Source organism: Bison bison, unplaced genomic scaffold, assembly GCF_000754665.1.
Source record: "Bison bison bison isolate TAMUID 2011002044 unplaced genomic scaffold, Bison_UMD1.0 scf7180017864235, whole genome shotgun sequence".
Taxonomy (NCBI): domain Eukaryota; kingdom Metazoa; phylum Chordata; class Mammalia; order Artiodactyla; family Bovidae; genus Bison; species Bison bison.
In genome coordinates this window covers 8,317,011-8,337,827 of record NW_011494807.1, presented here as the reverse complement: position 1 = coordinate 8,337,827, position 20,817 = coordinate 8,317,011, and the positions used below count along the sequence as shown (strand labels likewise).

The 20,817-nt window shown below is 34.0% G+C and overlaps 1 protein-coding gene across 1 annotated transcript in view; it reads right to left on the bottom strand.

The window, feature by feature from the left end:
* Positions 1-4,202: 4,202 nt before the first annotated feature.
* Positions 4,203-20,817, bottom strand: part of SLC12A2 (solute carrier family 12 (sodium/potassium/chloride transporter), member 2) — a 113,423-nt gene continuing 96,808 nt past the window's right edge. The window contains exons 23-31 of the mRNA XM_010846348.1: positions 19,960-20,039; positions 17,607-17,732; positions 14,870-14,917; positions 13,325-13,447; positions 11,727-11,838; positions 10,433-10,519; positions 9,983-10,118; positions 9,610-9,677; positions 4,203-7,049 (exon numbers count right to left, since the gene is read on the bottom strand). Coding sequence (XP_010844650.1) covers positions 6,914-7,049; positions 9,610-9,677; positions 9,983-10,118; positions 10,433-10,519; positions 11,727-11,838; positions 13,325-13,447; positions 14,870-14,917; positions 17,607-17,732; positions 19,960-20,039 — 916 coding nt within the window. The 3' untranslated portion in view covers positions 4,203-6,913. The remainder of the gene's footprint in view (positions 7,050-9,609; positions 9,678-9,982; positions 10,119-10,432; positions 10,520-11,726; positions 11,839-13,324; positions 13,448-14,869; positions 14,918-17,606; positions 17,733-19,959; positions 20,040-20,817) is intronic.

Sequence of the window (20,817 nt, the reverse complement as noted above, 5' to 3'; positions counted from 1 at the left end):
CAAGCCAGAAACTTTGATGTCTTCATCATCTCATCCCCTAGTCTCTCCACCTAACCTCATTACAATCCTATTGCCTTTAATTCTTTCTTGATATGGTTTCTGAATCTAAACTTTTTAATTCTTCCTGCTACTCAACTTGATTCAATCCCCCTTCATCCCTGACATTTCTAACTATTTTAACGACCTTCCATCTGATACTGATACCACCAGTGCCCACTGGCTCCCTACTGTAGCCCGAAGGTAATGGGTGTCTTCTAGAGAGGTTAATTCTGCACTACACTTTTTAAAACTTTGGGGGGCTTACCATTGTATGGGCATGGTTCAAGGGTAACAGAGTGATCTGCTGAGAATTTAGTGCAACATAGTTGGAAAAATCAACCAAACGGCTTTCAATTAGAAAAAGTATAGTACTCTGTTTTGGTGAGGGAAGATTCTGTTGTCATTCTAAATGCATTTCTAAATGGCTATTATATTTCTTGATATTGTAGGAAAAGCATACTCTTCTGTGATGTGGACCCTACTAAAAACAGGTTTTCTGCATTTTCTCACAAGCCACGAGGACCCATTGTCAGGGAAAGGGGAAGGGAAAGAAAGACTTGTTCTTGTTCTGGGTTGGGGGATTTTGCCCCCTGGAGTGGGCAGGGACTGGGGTGGGAGTTCTGGAGATACTAGCCTAAGGATTAAGGACAAGAGGGGTGTGCAAATGGAGTTGTTGCAAACTAGGGAATCAAGAATCCTCTGCCAAATACCCTGTGAACAGAAAGTTTGAGGCTGTGATGGCTGTGGGACTGCTGGGCTAGGGTAGAAGGTGGGGAGTGGATGGATCATGGATGGGGGTGGAAGGTAGGGGTGGGAGTGGAAGGTGGGGAGCAGGGTGGAAAGCAAGGAATAGAGTGGATAGTGAGCATCTGAGTGCAAAGCTTGAGGGCCTAGTCAAGGTGTCAGTGGCTTGGGTTTGGCCTACAGAGCTGTTCACCTTTGAATCAACCTCTGGAACTTGGGCAAACCAGCACCTGAAGTTGCCAGTCATCAGTGTAGATCAAAGAGCTGAAGCAGCCCTTCCTTAATTTTCTGAGTGACTACATAAACACAAGAAACTATGGGCACTAGCTGCCAACACAGCACCCCCACTGCCTGTTTTTTTTTTTTTTAACTACAGTCATTGAACTACTGAGATTGATCCCCCCCCCCGCCTCTCCCCCTAACTGCCCAGAAGCCATAGAGCACAATATGCCCTGACAGTCTTACCTGAAGAATCAAGTCAAGCCTAGAGAAGCAAACCAGAGAGAAGAAAAGGTAGACACAGAATTCTGATGACACTGTTCTGAGTCCCTGATTACACAAACTTGAGTCCAGGGACTCATCTCAGTTGTCTTCCTGGACTGCTTTTTCTGTTAGTATGCTTTGGGTTCTATTCCTACCACTAAAGATGATCTAATACAGATAGAAAACACTCAGCAATGTGGAAGAATGGTTATTATCTGAATTCACAGCTGAGAGGAGATGGAAATAAGTGTACTCTTTAAGAGACTTGATAGGCATGGGTAAAGGATAAAGGGAACCATAAAGAAGGGGTTATACTGAAAAGCTGTGTTTGTGAAGGGGAGGAATTTCACTCAGAACAGAGACTGGCAGGAACAATTATATTTTAACAAACCCTCAAGGTGATTCCAATACACACTGAAGTTTGAGAACCATTGTTCTCAATACAATAATACACCTGTTTTAGTACATAATACCCTGTTATTCCCTACTGTCAAATCTCTGAAAAACATCAAGTGTGACGTTTACGTCAACAGTGTTAAACTCACAGGTGCATAGACAGTAAACAAAGGATTATCTTTATTGATGGAACAGCCATAGAAAAAGACTTCCTGAAAGAGATAGGTCATACTTCTGAATTTAGTACCATGTAACTAATAGGAGATGCTTATTAAAATCAACAGATTTTAAAATTCAGAAAAAAAAAACAAACCTAACTTCCATTCTTCACAATTCACTGTTTCCCAGAAGGAAGAGTGAATGCAAGACTTTCAGCCATAAAAGCAGTCTTTCACAATCCATGAACCTTTCTTGGAGTGTAACTTTCCATTCTACCACTCTCCACCCCAATTCCCAAATAGTCGTTGCCATCTTTTAAACATCTTGACTAGTAACACTCCTAGGAAACTCAAAGGAGTTTTCATGGCTTAAGCAAAAATGTGTGCTTGAAATAAAAGTAACCTGTGTTATACTGGTCATACAAACTCCTAAAACTTGCTCCTTTTCAAATTGTGATGACCTCCTTTTAAAATGGCTTACTTGGGACTTAATTTTACTTAGAATATAAAAGAGCAAATACAATACCTTATAGCAGTAGTTGTTATATGCCTTATGTGTACTATATATAAATCAAAACACGCTGCCTGCTTACTTTTAAAGTTTGTCTGTTATTAGATAGGAACTGGATATGAAATTATCTAGAAACTCAATTAACGTTTCTAGAATAAAACCTCCACAGTTCTTTACCTTCAAAGCTTATTTAGCAGTATTCTAATGAAATTCTGACAAATACTGAGTCTGAGGTGTCTGTTTTTACATTTCACATGGATCAGAAAAGTAAATTTCTTTTTCATTTGTAGGTTTGGATGGAATATCTTGCTAACTGGCATTCATATGATAGAAAAGAGGAACAAAGAATATGTGTAAACTATTATTTGGGGGAATGAGCTCCTGATCTGAGGACCACAGCCACAAGTGAGGCTGCAGGAGACAAAAAATTCAGACATATTCACATTTCCCTCTGAAACAGTAGTAACCTTGTCCAGCACAAAATTCAGTGGTAGTTTCAACAAGGAAAAAATGGGCTGCAGTTCTCCTTAATGCTGCCATTTAACAGCCTACCTTAAACTCCTATGCCACAGGTAAAACAGGTCTATGACCACTGCTTCCAGATTCTATAAAAAGCAATGAGACTGAGCTCTTCAGGTATTTTAGTAGTCCCCCCCAAAAAAGTATGTCTGATTGGTTAATCCACCAACACCTTTCATGTACCTACTATCTGAACTAGCTAAACAGTACTTTCTGATGAGTGTATCCTAAACTTGTGCTGTTTTAACCATTATTTTGATGTTTTAACTACTTGTCTACCCAAATAAACATCAAACTATCATCTATTTCCTCTAATCCTATAAACATCCTGTTGATACATACATATGCATCCTGTTGACACATATCAAAGCATTTATCTTTTATTCCCCAAATAAAAACAAAACAAAAAACTCTGCTGGCTCAAAGACTTAATTACATTCCTGTTTTGAAAACCACTGGATGCTCTGATAGTAAATGTCACAATCATAGCTGCCTTTGAATTCTCTCTTAACCCCCCCTCCTATTCCACAAAGAAGTGAGTAAACCTGAATAGCAGCTTTTTGAGGAATAAGCAAAAAGCAAAGATCATACAATGGACACTTATATTTGTTTCAGATCTATTAGATAGCCTGTGCCCAGTATATACTTGTAACTGTAATTTGTATTACCTGAGCACAAACTTCCTGGGCAGGTAAGTATGAGTAGTTTGGAAATGACCATTCTAAACCAGTAATTAAGTTATGGATCAGGCAGCAGTGACTGAATAATGGTGATATGCGTGAAGATGAAAGATCTGTGCTCTAGACCAGTATCCTTTGTTGATTTATCACATGATCTTGGGAAACTCGCTACAATTCTCCAAGCTACTTTCTCAAGAGTAGAAGAGAGAGAAACAGCTGTCCCGCACATATAATACACCTACTGTAATGTTCAAATGGTAAAGTGAAAATGCTTTGTAAAACTGTAAATTAGCTTTGCCAAAAATCTTAGCAAGAAATGAATCAGATTATACTCAGGGACTGTGAATCCATTTTAATATTCTACTTTCTTCACTCATAAACACATGATTTAACCAAAAGACAAATAAAGCAGAATTAGAAAAGTTAAATGATTTATAAAATATCAAAATGAGCTGTGTCTGATATAGCTCAATCTGTCAAGAAAATTAGTGATTACTCCAAAGGTTTAAGGATAGTGAACAACTTCAAACAACTTTTCCAAACAATGAATATTAGGGTAAAAGCCATTTTAAAAAACTCAAGACATCCATGAAATAAGTTGTATAAATGAGATAAAAATCACAGAGTTGACAGGGATTTATAAAATGGATAAAATGAATAGACATTAAATTGTTTTAATGAATCCACTTCCTTTATTGCAGTAACTTCTGTACAAAGCAGCAACTGCAATACTCAACGTTAAAACATTAGAAAAGCATTTGTGTGACAGTTATAGTACAGTATTATCAAAATATTACATTTTCAAACTTAGTAAACATTCACCAGAGCTCAAATCTTTAAATTATTTTTCCATAGTCTTTAAAAATATGTAATGTCAGAAAGCATAAAAAAAGAATGTAAAAGGAAACCTAAAAATACAAATGAAATAATGTGACAAATAAATATGTGATTTAATTAACTGTTAATAATCAGCTTAACACCATCATTCTTTAAACCCACTGAATTTTTACCTAGAGAAATAATGAACGGTCATATGCCATTGCATAACTGTTTATTTCCAAGTTATCAGCAATGATTAGAACTTAAAATTTTTGGCATTAAAACAATCAAATTCAGCATAAATAAAATAGAGTAGAATAGCTTCAACACTGGCTAACATTTCTAAGAATTAATTGTTGAAATTTATCAGAGATAGCACAAAAACAACCTTGAAAAACCTGACCTGGTATCTAGTGTTAAGTAAAAGTAATGCATTTCTTTTTAAGTGAAAAGTTTCTTACATTATTTCACAGACAATATTACCCTCCCCCATTATGTATATTTAGATATATTTTATGTACTTTATACACATATGTATGATGCATGACATTTGGTTCCTGCAGTACAGATCACAACAAGGTTTTCCTGAATGGGAAAAACTTAAAAAAAGAAAAAGTAAGTGTACCTGTGCACATTTCAAGATAGCAGCACTCAGTTATGCCCTATTAACCATTTAAAAAGTTGAGACATGATATTGTTTATTGAATATGACATTTTTACTGTCTTTCCTCTTAAACACTACAAAACCTCCAAAAAATGGTACAATGGTGTGAGTTATAACATAGGAAAAAGTTTTTAGGAAAACAATTACCTCATTCTCTTAACATTCTGAATTTAAAATTACTATCAGATCTCTGTTATGATATTAACTTAGTTCATACTCATGCAGCAAAGATATTGCACTACTGGACAACAGTAGTAATTTTATATTTTCGAGATTCATGAACACCTACATAAACTCTTCACCAGTGAAGCTCATACCAGTGAACACACTGAAGAGTACTTTAGATGAAACATTCTCCATTTCCTAATCGAATGATAACTGTGTGAAGTTACATGCCCTTCCAGTGATCACATTTGTTCTCCATGAAACCTGTCTTTCAATCTGTGAACTCATAAACAAAAAATTTAATATGATAAATCTTAACACTTTAAAATGCAAACAACCATTGTGTCGTCATAAATACACATATGCATATGTGTATGCATATATACACACACACATACAGATATGTAGACATACAATCCCTTGAAATGTTTCTAGGAAATCCTTCCTTGAATAAAAACAAAAAATTCACATTAATAATTGCATATAAAGCTTTTAGTAACAGTACATACGCACTGTCCAAATTGTACTAGTAGACTATGATGTCAAAACAGACTTTTCAAAAGCACAAACTGGCAGTTTTTCTTAACACAAAAGTTTTAAAGTATTAAGAATGGATTAAATTTAAATGTCCAGAATAATCTGTTCAAACCTGAGTATATTAAGACTATGTACTTGACAGTTGAATGAATTAAGCCTAAGAACATTTCACTAAGAAACCAGTGGTCCATTTAACCATTTGATGAAACAATAAATATTTTAATGATTTATAAAAAGGATGATATAGTGATATTCCATATATTTATTGAAATATTCTATTAAATGACAATGCTTTGTCTAATTTTAACCAGGAAAATCTTTTAGCATTTTGTAAAAGTCCCTCAGATTTGAGGAAAATTCTAAATTAGGACAGATCTTTCTTCTAATAAATATAAATGATTTTAAAAGATTTTCTTTACAGAATGACAATATGTGATTTTTCAGGATGGTATATAGAAGTACTGGATAAATCTTCAACCTCCCCTAAGGATTCAAATAATAATAATCAAAAGAGATATAAATAACAGCCAATTAGAGGTTTTAAAAAAAAAGGTTTATTGGGCTTTTTTCTCCCTAGATCTACATTTATACATCCTAACGCAAACCTAACCTTAGGGTCACTTTTCAGTTCTCATATTTTTTCCCTTGCATTTTCATTAACTAGCCCTAATTCTCGCCTAACAAACACATTTACAAAAGTAATAGAAAACATACAGTACTCAACACTAATTGGTCAATGGAAAAAGAAAAGCAGTGTCCATTTTAAGGTGGGAAAGATTAGAAATAAAAATAGCTGAAGGCAAAGTTCGACATTCTACAAATTTATAAAAGAGGATATATGGATGAAATTTGGTTAATTTCAGAAGGCACCTCAAGGCTAAAGGCTTTTTGTACTCCTTTCATCAATCAAAAAATAACACACTTTTATTGCTATTCAAGTAGCAAAGGAAAAACTTTACTCTCACAAGCTTCAGTCCAACAAGGAATCATCATTCACTAAGACTGAAATACGGAATTGACTAAAACTGAAGTCTCCATACATATATCAATGGAGCAACTTTCCTGTGTGCTTTCAAATTAATGAAATAGTGAAAAAAAGTCACAGTTCACCATTGTGATGTTGAAGATTTCAGTGATAGTTACTTCACTAGGCACTGAAGTACCGTCTGGAGGGCTGTCCACTGTGCAGATAAAACACTTAAGAATAGAAGGTAAGGACACTCTGATGATTCCCACGGACTAGGAGAATTGGTGGCAGGTCCTTGGATAGAGCTTCTAACCATGCCATGTAGAGAGCACTAGACACAGCACCTTTTCGTGCAACTGGGAGACTCCTGGTATCAAAAAACAACAAGAAATTAAACTAAGCTAAGAATAAAATAATAAAAACTATAAGTCACAGTAATAGTAACTAAAAATTACTATAATTACAATATATGCTGTAACAACTACTATACCATATATTCCTTTTTTTTTTCAAGTTTGAACAAAGTATTTCTTACAAAATATCTTAAGAATAGCAAATTTTTGTTGTTCAGTCGCTCAGTCGTGTCTGACTCTTTGTGACCCCATGTACTGCTTCCTTGTCCTTCACCAACTCCCAGAGCTTGCTCAAACTTGTATCCATTGAGTCAGGGATGCCATCCAACCATCTCATCCTCTGTCATCCCCTTCTCCTCCCACCTTCAATCTTTCCCAGTACCAGGGTCTTTTCTAATGAGTCAGTTCTTTGCATCAGGTAGCCAAAGTACTGGAGTTTCAGCTTCACCATCAGGCCTTGCAATGAATATTCTGGATTGATTTCTTTTAGGATGGACTGATTTGATCTCCTTGCAGTCCAAAGGACTCTCAAGAGTCTTCTCCAACACTATAGTTCAAAAGCATCAATTCTTCGGTACTCAGCCTTCTTTATGGTCCAACTCTCACATCCACACATGACTACTGGAAAAACCATAGCTTTGACTAATCAGACCTTGGTCGGCAAAGTAATGTCTCTGCTTTTTAATATGCTGTGTAGGTTAGTCATAGTTTTTCTTCCAAAGAGCAAGTGTATTTTAATTTCATGACTGCAGTCACCATCTGCAGTGGTTTTGGAGCCCAAGAAAATGAAATCTGTCACGGTTACCATTGTTTCCCCATCTATTTGTCATGAAGTGATGGGACTGGATGTCATGATCTTAGTTTTCTAAATGTTGAGTTTTAAGCCAACTTTTTCACTCTCCTCTTTCACCTTCCTCAAGAGGCTCTTAGTTCCTCTTCACTTTCTGCCATAAGGGTGGTGTCATCTGCGTATCTGAGGTTATTGATATTTCTCCCGACAATCTTGATTCCAGCGTGTGCTTCATCCAGCCTGGCATTTCGCATGATGTACTCTGCATATAAGTTAAAAAAGCAAGGTAACAATATATAGCCTTGATCCTCTCCTTTCCCAATTTGGAACCAGTCTGTTGTTCCATGTCTGGTTCTAACTGTTGATACTCAACCTGCATACAGGTTTCTCAGAAGATAGGTAAGGTGGTCTGGTATTCCCATCTCTTCAAGAATTTTCCACAGTTTGTTGTGATACACACAGTCAAATGCTTTAGCATAGTCCATGAAGCAGGTGTTTCTCTGGAATTTTCTTGCTTTTTTTATGATCCAGTGGATGTTGGCAATTTGATCTCTGGTTCCTCTGCCTTTTCTAAATCCAGCTTGAACACCTGGAAGTTCTTGGTTTACATAGTGTCGAAGCCTAGCTTGGAGAATTTTGAGCATTACTTTGCTAGCATGTGAAATGAATGCAATTGTGTGGTAGTTTGAACATTCTTTGGCACTGCCTTTCTTTGGGATTGGAATGAAAACTGACCTTTTCCAGTCCTGTGGCCACTGATGAGTTATTATCTAAAATTAAACCTCAAATCTCCCCTTATAATTGTTTTAGGAGAAAGGGATATTTCTATCTGAATTTTGATAGTGGTAACTACATACGGATGAATGAAATTCAAACATAATTAATTCTATATATTAATGTTCAATTTCTTGTACCTATCTCTGAGCTTTCATTTTCATTTGTAGGTAGTGGATGTATGTCCAGTTGCTCCATAGAGTGTTTTTCTCTAGATTTCTATGTTTTAGTGACTTCCATTACAGATACTTGGTTACCATCAGCAAAATTGGAAATTTCCTGGTCTAGTCAAATTTCCTGGTTGTTAGTCAAAATAGCAATCTTTTGGTATTACTTAGTTTCATAATTTGACATGTTTCCAGAGATCTGAGCCTTTTTTACCTATATAAGGACCAGGCTCCAGGACTTAGAAAATTTGGGTTCAAGAAAGATCTAGGCAACCTGGTTTAGTGAAAGAAAAGCCAGAGTGAGCACAAGTATCTAAATTCAATGCAAAGACATTGTGTCTATATGACATTTTGTATGTGGGAACTTGGGAGTGGGAATTCAGATATGAACCATGTTTTAAATTTAATCCTTAGCCTAACTTGATGGAATTATTTCTATGAAGAAACTGTCTAGGAACCAAATTTCAACTTGCAGCCCCATTACCCGACAAATGTTGATGGTTATGCTGTGGTATTTCCAGGTTATGCTGTGGTATTTCCAAAGCTAAGGAATTTTTTAAAAGTGGGAAAAAGCATAAAGGAAAAAAATCCCAGAATATGCTACGATGATAAGGAATTATTTAGATTTATATAAGCTTAAGGTAAATATTTTTGTTTATCTTTCTTATCTTATATGATTTCTTCATATGCTTAAAGCAAAATGTATTAAAAAAAAGTTTGTTTTTCTCTCATAACCACTAAGTTATTATGGTTATAGATATATTTTTGGTAGAAGAAATGAATCCTAATTGAATTATCATAAAATGAATAGCCAAGAAAATCTTAGTATAGGTTATTACTTACATGACAATGATATTAGCTGTGTTTGAATGTTCCTTTAATAATTCATTTAACCTGATCTGCCGGTATGTCTGAAATGAAACATAACAGTCATTCTTAGTCCTTTCTAAAACTGAAATTTTCCCTGGTACATAAAACTATAGATAAAAAGAAACCAAAATCAATTTTGGTATAATAAAAATATCCATTCCCAAACTTAAAAAAAAAAAAATCAGTGCTTTGCACTATCCAAATATAAGTACAACTTAAAGTAGATTTAGTTTACACAACTAGTTCTTTTCATAACCAACTGTAGTTCTTGATATTTATTTCTTAAGTATTTTCTAAAAAAACCACAAGGAAGATTAATGAAAAGGAAGCAGGAGAGAAAGAATACCTTGGTCTTATAAAGTTCAAGCTCATTATCTGTTATTCGCCATGGTTCATCTTCTTTCATTTTATCTGCAATATCTTGTTCTTTATCATCTTCATGAAGTCTGTATGGCTCAATCATTTCATCAAAAGCTACAATACTTAAAAAAAAAGGAATACAGACAGTTAATATGTATGTTTGGGATGGGTGCAGAAATGTAAACTGAAGTATAAGGCATATTTGGGGGAACAGGAGATAAAGACAGAAAGGAAACAAGACAGACTATAAAGGGCCCTTTGGACTTACTTCAATATCTGCAATGTCAGTCAGTTATCTGCTAGCTTAAGAAAAAGTTGACTTCACATGTAACTAAAAGCAGGCAAAACCCCCAGGAAATGACCTATTACAGTGTCTGAGTAGGTCATCCATAAAACAATCAGAAATTTATACAAAACAATTTATCTAATAACTTACTTTTCTTTCTTTGGTTTAGTATTAATATCTCCTAAGACCATGATATCAGAGAAGTCTATCCGGAACTTGCTAAGCAAAGTAGCCATCCTAGAACAAAAGTGAACAGCACTGATATACATGAAGGCTGTATACAGAAATATTTTTATTCTATTTAGGGCTGACTCCATATGATTTATAGGAAAGAATGATTTACAGGAAAAGTATGTCAGGTGCTGAGCAAAATCCATCGAATTAATTTATACTACTCATTCACAAAGTAGACGTCTAAATTATCTAGAAACTTGCATTGTATTCTCTTACATTCTCTGAATTTTTCCTTAGTATCCAATGGACAGAGGAAGACAATAATTAAATTTGAATGGCACCTAGTTTTTTAATTTTAGTCAGTTTGTATATGTACATGAATTTCAATAAAAACTGGTAAACAGTTATTTGTAACAAATAGAAACAGGGAACGTTTATGAGGAAGGTGTCAATAAGTACTAGGTTTTAAAGAATGGAGTTATTTTAACACAGAAGAGAGGCTAGTGAAGAACTATTTGTAGTAGAGAGATGAGAGCAGGCAAAGAAGTAAAAGTCTGAAATCATATGTATGTTTAGGGTGGGTGCAGAAATGTAAACTGAAGTATAAGGCATATTTGGGCAAACAGGAGATAAAGACAGAAAGGAAACAAGACAGACTATAAAGGGCCCTGATTGTCACACAGGCTTTCTATGGTATGTAACAGAGAAGAAGTTAAAATTCCTTGGGGCAGAGGCGTCACATGATCAAAGCTTTTCTTTCCAAACATGAAATTAGAAGCATATGTACAATATATTATGAAATAGTCAGAAATGAGACAGAGGGTACTTAGAGAAGCACTGAAACCAGAACTAGAATTGTGTGACAGGACAGACAGAAATGAGAGAATGGACAAGGCCATCATGCATTTCTGTTGTCTAGAAGTCTGAAAAGTATAATACATATATGGATATATAATTTTTGTGCACTTTTTACCCTGCTAATTTTTCTTCATAAAAGGCTGATTAATGCTTCTATGCTACAAGTATTTAAAGATGTTCTAAAATGTCAACATATTAAAAATATGACATGTGAGTAAAACCAAGAATCTAAACTTGAACATTAAGACTAAATTAAAGAGAATGAGGTTTTATTTTAGACTCTTCAGCTTCGCTACAGAACAGAGCAGCATTACTGACATTTTCTGTACTGTCTAATTGTTACCCTACCAAACCGATATTGAGATAATGAAATACTATTAGATAAAAGCTCATCAGTTTAAAACAGACTTACGCTCTTCGGTCATGGTCTATTCTATTTATTTTTCCACCAATGAATACTCTGATCTTACAATCTTTCCACTTTTTCTTGGTAGTCAGAAGATAAGGTATCAATAAAGTCAAACCTAAGTCATAAAAATATAACAGATCATTTATATTTAACATTGATTTCTCAATTAAAAACTTTTAATTCAAGTTAGCTGCTAAAAACTTCTTTACCACACCTCAATATATAACAAACATTTTTTTTCTGTCCTGCCTGTAATGATTCAGTCAAAAATCCACTTGGCAGACCTGAATAAGGAGGGAGGTCCAGTGAAGACAAGGCCCATGTCATGAAAGCAAAAAATGAGGTACTGACCTTGAAGGGTAGGGAGATTTGTTATATCAGGACTGAGAAAAAGAATGTTCACTGAAGCTAATGGGAGTCATGTTTCGAAACATGAAAAGGGAGAAGCTGGAGCAAAGCCTGCAGTGTTGGCAATGGAAGTGGTTTCAATCTACACATGTACATACAAATAAGTGCTGTGTGTGTTTCCTACATCTGTCCACTGAGAGGGCATGGGAGCAGTGACACCCTAGTAGAAACGGGCGTATCTAATGCTCTGACCGATGTTTCTAAATACCGTTCTTCACTGAAAGGAATCAAGGCTCTTTGGATTAAAGGGTCATTCAAGTGCTGATGCAGGTGAAGTACAAAATTGAGCCTGGAACATCATATTTTATCATAAAATAAAGAATGATCGGGACATGACAAATGGACACAGAAGTCAGCCTAAAGAGGATACTGCTGGTCAAATCTGGGACATCAAAATAAATTATAAAAATGAAAAATGCTAACCCACTGAATACAATTGGAGACTGTTAAGTCCACACAAATAGAAGTAAAGAGAAAGCTCTTCTTTACAGTTAAACACCAGATAAAACTAATAAATAAGGAAGAAATGATGGGATTGGAAAAATCATCATTTGGAAACCACATATACACCATAACAATAACAGCAAAAATAAATTCAAGCGGAAATATCAATGTGTGCTCAAGATGGTGGCAAAAATCACAGCAACAATAGAATATTTACATGGTCTCAAAGAAATTGCCCATGCCCCAAATACCCGTAATTATAAAAGGTGGCAATAATAGCTTTTCAGTATATAAACACAGTGAAAGCCACCTTACTCAAAGGTCAAAGCTACTTTCACCAGTGATGAGACGAATCAACATCAAGAGCCACCTGATGAGATGCAGACAGAAGGCACGGCATCACTCTTGTGATATTCCTACCCAAAATACATAACTTGAGACTAATGATTATGAATCATTAAACAGCACCTCAAATCAAGTGACATTCTACAAAACGGTCTAATTTTTTAAAAAAATTTTCAAGTCATAAAGCTCAAGGAAGGGCTGAGCAACTTTCAAACCAAAGGATACTGAAGAGAGATGACAACTAAGTGTGATGCCTGATTCTGGAACTGATCCTAACGCTTTGGGGAATGTTGGCCTAATGGGAATGGGTCAGTGAGTAAAGAGTACATGCTATTTCCTAATACCACCCCCACAACTCCAAAAAATTTAAACTTATTAAAAAAAAAATAGGTTAGCAACCTTACCTCCATCATCAAAAAGCCACCAGACGTCAATAGTATTCTTTCCCTGTTTTTTCTGAAATTGTGTACTAGCTTCCAGAAGCTTTTGGTCAGCTACGTTTAAAGGCACAGCAGGGCCTCTGGATTCTGAAGGATTAAGCAGAAAAATAAGATGTAAGAGAGGGAAATCTTAAAGTATATCTTGCTAAATTCTTATAGTTCCCTAACTTTTGTATATTCAGATGTTTATAATGAAAGACAATTATATACATGGCATTCTTCACGACACAATTGCTTGTAATTTGAACATACTTTTAAATGATTATAGATAAATATATCTATACTCATCCAAACTACCTTGCCTAATTTCTAATATTTTGAAGCATTCTGAATGAAAGAGAATCACAAAAACCAGTAAATAAAATTATAACTGCTAGATTTTGACTTTTGAAAAGCTGTTTTAGGCTGACTGGGCAAAGTAAGTTTATCCCTGTTCCAAGAAGATATTTCTTTTGTAATTTGGTTTCTCAATAATTTAAAGCTCAAAAATATTTAAAATAAATGTTTTTATCTGTAATATAAAAGACAGAAGGGAGTGGGAGACATATCAATACAATCATGCAGTTATCACAGTAAAACCTCTCACTGTTTCACTGAAGAAGGAAAAACTCCCTCATCTTTACCTAACTCTGTCCCCTCAATATGTGAGGCCCAATTTTAAAGCCATATAAGCACCAAATCTTTCTGTGAACCACAAAAACAATGTGGGAACTCCCAGGAAGAGCACCCATTTGCTGCAGGTTTGAAGAACAATTTGTCAAGGGAATTCTCATTTACATCGCTAGGAATTAAAAAGGAAGAAAAAAATCAGCACTGACTGTGAGCAAGCAAATGACTATAATGAAATCCCTATACCAAATTTTAAAAGCATAAATCCACAGAAAGAAATCTGATCACTTCTGAAGAATGTCTTATCATTCACGTTTCATGCTGCCATGATGTATGCAAACATGACGAATGACTTTGCATGATGAAATAATATGGCTACCAAACCACACTGCTCCATAACTCTCACCTCTATCTCCTTCTCATAAAATTCATGTACGTTGACATGACTGTATCTCCCAAACGCAGCAGGACTGTGAGAAATATTGTAATTTTTGAAATGAGAAATATATTAGTATCAAAATTAAGGACTTGGCTGGGTACAACTGATGGTAAAGAATGCAAGTGACACTGTAAATAAACCTATTTCAGTGTCTCTACTTATCATCTAAACCATGCAGTTTAAATTATAAAATTAAAATACTGACTTTCAGGATTTGAATATTCCTGAAATGCTACTATGATTTAAAAGAATTTGTTTTTGACATATCACCTTTTCCTGGGATGATTTAATGCTTTATTTGGACCAGTCGTTATTTTTCTAATCTGCATTTAATAAATAACTGTAACATCACCTCACCATGAAAATAAAAACCAAGGTAAAGAAAGAAAATAATAAAATTGGAGTTAAAGAATTAACAGTATGAGAAAGGAGATTAAAATAAAATGATGAAAAATGCCTGCCTTTTTTCAACAGTGGTTGAGTTGGAGTCTTGCCATCCTCTTCCTCATCTAGATTATGTTTAAGAAACACAAAATATAAGTTAATTGCCTTTTTATTAATAAAATAATGAAAATGTAACTAGAACACATTTATAAGCAAACACAGTATGAAGAAACAGTGTGAAAAATAATTAAGACTGAAGATATTTCTAGACTGAGTGTTCAGGATTGAAAAAGCAAACATGTTAGATTCCTCCAACAGGGCTACTGAGTAACACCCGCCCCTAAATTTTATTCCAGTAAAACTGGCAAAAACTAGAATTTTTTTTGAACTTTTAAACTGGCAAACTTGAAATCAGTTGCTATGGCTTACAGAGTAGAAACATATCAAAAAATTGATGTTGCAGTCAAACATGCCACTGTATCATTTGCAAATGGCTGCCAAGTAATTTTAGAAGCACAGATATTTGGTTTTTGTAAAAATTAATTACCACTTGAAATATTAAGGCATTTGATCAAAGACAAGAGTCTTATGGTTTATATAAAATGCCAGGCTATACAGGAGTGATTTTTCAAATATATAAATTTGTATATACATACATATATGTGTATGTGTGTGAGAGTATATGCATATATGTAGCATATATCAGTCCGTTTATATTTATATATCTATACATATTTCCCAGAATTAATATTTTTCTTAACTTAAATTTTTTTTTCTTAAAATAAGCTATACTATTTGTTTAAGGCACATAAAACTCCCAGCTTGGACAGGAAAGAGTACACTACAGTGACGGGCTCTTGAGTCAGACTCCCAGCATTTCAAGAGTACCTCTAAACCTTTTTCTAGTGGTGTGACCTTGAGCTAATTACTTAAGGCCTCACTTTCCTCACTTGTTAAAAGGTTGAACAATACCTACCTCTTAAAGTTTTTATGTTGCAAGCATTAATGCACTGAGCTCAGTGCCTATCATAAAACGTGTATTCAAAGGGGACTCTTTTTGTCCCTCTGCATACTGCAGGCCTCAATAAGACAGACATACGAAATATAAAAACAATAACAGAATATTTATCATTCTGCAGGCTTTTTATATAAACTTTTCTACATTTTCCATGTAATTCTGAAAATAGCTAAATAGAAAGCTAACAAAATAAAATGTATGCTATTTTTGAATGCTAATTTTTATGCATGTTATGGAATAAGAAACATTTCAATTATTAAATCTAATTTTATAGTATTAAATAAACTGTTCTTATAAAGCAGACGTTTGATATTATCTATCTTTAACAGTAATAAAAGACTGTTGGACATTCTGTATTCATTTCAAAGAGCTCAGAAATGTGAAGAAAATACACTTAAAAGTGATTTAAACTAATTTTAAAGGCATTTACATTTTTAAAAGAAAAAGATGAGCAGAAATGTACTGACCTAGTCCCCTACTCTTTAAAAATGATGACTTCATAAGATTGTGACAAACATTAATAAGCTCATGTAAGGATAACATCTACTACAGTGTGACAGGAACAGTAGATGACTGATAAATATTACTTCTCCTGTCATAGCTTTACCTATTAATTCCTAACATATTCCCATAAAGAAAAGATCTGTTTTGAGGCAAGAGAAAAGGGGAACAACAACAAAAAAAGTAAGAGAAAATGAAAGAATGTATACCATAAACTAAAAATAAATGCAGGAACGTTTAAGAGTTAGCAGAATCAGTTTATAGAATTTTGAGGTGAAATAGAAAAAAAAAAAAACAAGCCAGCAAAGAACTGATATGGAAAATGGGTCGCAACTGAACTTTCAACTATCACTACTCTAAGCAAACAAATAAGGAGGAAAGAAAAAGCAGCATTAATGCTTCTAAACGATCTAGAAGAGATTCAGAGTTAGGTTATCAAATTTCCATGGTAATCAATTTCAGAATTATAGGAATCAAAAGTATGATATGGTTTGATGATTTACAGTGCAGATTTTTCTTGTTGCATGTCAGCCTGGAGTAGGACAGATGGAGATACTAGACTGAACAGAGGTAGGAGAGTGAGGGTGGGAGAGTAAGATTTGGAAGTCATTCCTTTTTCCTTCTCATAGACATGACAGAGATTTATGGATGAAATTATCCTGAAGTCTCAGGAGACTTGGAAGGTTTTTTTGTTGGCTTAAACCCTGACTTAGCCACCAGGGGTATTTATGTCTATAGTTATGACTCAAAGAGTTCAGCAGCTAAACATAAAGAGCTTGTTTCTTGGGAGGAGATTAAACTGATTTTTTATTAAACTGTTCTACCTGAACAATACTAGGTACAGTAGATATATAAATATTCAGGGTATTTCAGTACATAAACAAAACCTCTGGTATTAAAATATCTTGATTAACCAAAAAAATCAGATAAACTAATCTTATAAGCCTCATTCCTTTCAGTGTTATCATATGCTATATACACATTACTCCAAAACTACCAAGTTTCTTTGCAAACTCAGCTTTAACCTATGCTTCAAATTAAAATTAAGTATAAACAAAAATATACAAGAGCATATTAGTATTTAATTAACTAGCATGGTTTCTATTCTATGAGCTATTCAATACCTTAAAAATAATTAATTATTTGGAGCCATTTTTGAAAGGCATAACTTTCACCTGAGCAAGTAGAAATGAAGAGTACATATTTGAAAACTAGTTACTTTGTGAGACATGCCATATAATAAAAACCATTTCTTCTAAAACCATTAATAAAATTTCTTGTTTAATAAAAATTACCTTTATGTGTAATGGATTTCTCACTGGATGGTTTAGAAGTATCTAAATCTGATTTTTTACTATACTCCACACTTAGTACCACATCCTTTACACCAGGAGATTTCTCTTGCGATGACAGTAATTCTTCTGTAGACATAAAAGTATTCAAAATGTTTTCTAAATCTTTCAATCAAAGAGGGCATCACGGTGTAACATCAATTTAATGACAATTTTAAGCACAGTTTATTATGAGTTAATAGTGAGTTCATAATAAATTATTTCTTATATAAAGGAATGTGATAATCCATTTTGAAATGACCATTCAACTAAATTATATTCGGCCACAACTGTCAGACATTTTAATTAGGTGATGAGAGAGAAATCAGTAATGAGTTGGTTTTACAGAACATAATATGGTATAAAATGTGAATCAACTCTAATTTCAAAGTCATTTACACATGTAAAAAAATGGAGAATGTGACAAATGTTGATATACATATAAGATGATAGACAACAGTGAAAAATTATACCCATGACTGTAGAACTAAAACTAAGGGATAGAGTTTTTTCCTTAGCTCATGGTAAACGTGTTATCTCTTTATTTTTAAAGTACTTTCTTCACTTTCTGCTTTGTAGGAAGGGGTTAGCAAACATTTAGCTTCCACGATAAAAGCATTTATCATAAAGAGAAACATGATATGAAATTGATCCTCTAGTCATAGTCCTCATCACTGATATGCATACATTAGGAGAAATAAAAATAGGAAGTATATAAGCCTAGGTGCCAGCACTTTGCTAAGATGGTGTCAGTCAGTATCCCCTATTAAATCTTCACAATAATCCTCTGAATACAGATGAGAAAACTGAGGCTCAGAAGGCAGCAAATTTGGCCTGGCTACAAAACTACTAAGAGAAAAGGCTGGAAATTATTAAAGCATATCTGACTCCACAGCTTGTGCTCTTAAGCCATGTGCTAAAGCATATTCCTGTTTCAGATCTTAATGATGAATAACAAGGGTTTCAAAACAATCCTCATAATGATTATTAACACTTGAATATATAATTTATTAGCTAAACTGATATTTTTGAGAGTGAAAGGGAACACTAGTAATAATTATGCAGAGTTAACAGGTATCCTAAACCAAAATTACTGTGAGAGCAAGAGAGAATGAAAATAGTATTTTGCAAGGCCTACTCCAGAGTAAGAAAATGCATTTTCAGCAGGCCATACTTTTGTGTTACATGGATAAAGATCTCAAAGCATTCCTTTCAGAACTGCACAATGCCCTTAAAATGGTGGGGGGAGTGGGAGGATTAAAACAGTTTAAATACATAAACAGATGACACAAGTTCATTACATGGCTCTCAGCTATTTAGGCTTAGCTAATTTTGATGATCTCGTTAATTAATTGATAAGGGTAAATATTAGGTATGCAAATTTTCTCAAGCTTATAGTATTTTTTAAACTACCCAGGAAAGCATTAGAGGGTACGGAATTTTCCATAGTTTTTATAAAGTTGGTAAAAATGCTAAGTATACTTGAACAGGTTTTAAATTTAAGGAAAAAAATTTTTAATGCTTGAAAAATTATACAGCTTGAGAGGAGATTAGGGTGTCAGGGGTTAAAGACTAGGGAAAGAATATGATAGAAGGTATGAAACAGTTGTACAAGAGAGATCTTTGTGGTGATGGAACAGCTCTGTATCTTACATGAAACAAATGTGACAAGTGAAACCAGAACTACACATGTGCTTGTGTGCACACGCGTGTATATAAAAGTGGTGAAATCTGAGTAAGGTATGCAAATTGTCCCAATGTCAATATCCTGGTTTTGATGTTGAACTGAAGAAAAAATGGAATAGAAGATGTTACCATTAGGGGAAAGTGGATGAAGGGTACACACATTTTTGTGAATCTATAATTATTTCAAAATGAGAAAATTTTAAAAATATTTATAGGGTCTTCTCTGAAGAAAGAATCTTTCATTAATAATATGCCTCTATGTACAAAGTACACTTTTCATAAACATGAAAATGTCTAAAATGTTTTCCTCTGATTATTTTACTTGTCATGTATTTTTATAAATCTGGCCAAACTACAATCATAGCTAACATTTGTTTCTCTTAAACTTACAATTTGAATTGTATTATATTAGTAATTACTAGCTTTTATCCAGATTGGTACAAAGAGAAAATACAAACTCTGGTGGTGCCAAACAGATCTTTAAATGACATACAGTAAGTATATGACACAGATTAGATGGTAAATATTAAAAGTATTGAAGGACGTTTTTCTAAAAAAGTAATTACTATTCTTAAGATATACTTAAGAATATATTAAGATATACATATATCTTATCTCAAACAAGATTTACCTTGTCCTTGAAGATGAGATATATCCAGACCTTCTTGTAGGCGGATAACTACTACTCCATATTGTATATCAAAAGCATCACTGTAACATGAAAAAAACAGCAATTTTTTTAAATCACAAAAATTTCAGTCTCCTTCTCTATAAAGGCAATAGTTGACAATCTCTAAAATTACTTTCAGGTTTAAATATCTGATTTGTTCAAATATGCTTTGAAAATTATGGTGATATCATATGTTACTTTCAAAACCTATACCATTTCCCATCCCCTTTTTCTGTAACACCTCTAAAATCTACTTAAGTATAGTTCTTTATAGTATTGACATTTTACCTACAGTAGTGGTTTAAAGCAGTAACTATAGTTTTATCTATCAGAAACAGACTAAAATTACAGGAAAAAACAAAACTTTCAGTAATCCCATCATATATAATTTAGGCTTATACATTTAAAGCCAAGAGAAATATGTGAAGGCAAAGAAGACAGGTTCTGAGAATGAGACCAGGTTGTATAGTATGAAGGGATCCCTTATCACTTATGAAAGGAGAAGGGTATTTTTCAAGTAATTTGAGAATGGCATTGAAACATGTAAAATATCATGTATGAAACAAGATGCCAGTCCAGGTTCAATGCACGATACTGGATGCTTGGGGCTAGTGCACTGGGACGACCCAGAGGGATGGTATGGGGAGGGAGGAGGGAGGAGGGTTCAGGATGGGGAGCACATGTATACCTGTGATGGATTCATTTTGATATTTGGCAAAACTAATACAATTATGTAAAGTTTAAAAATAAAATAAAATTTTAAAAAATAGTAAATATGTAAAAAAATAAAATAAAATACAAAAAAAAAAAATTTTTACA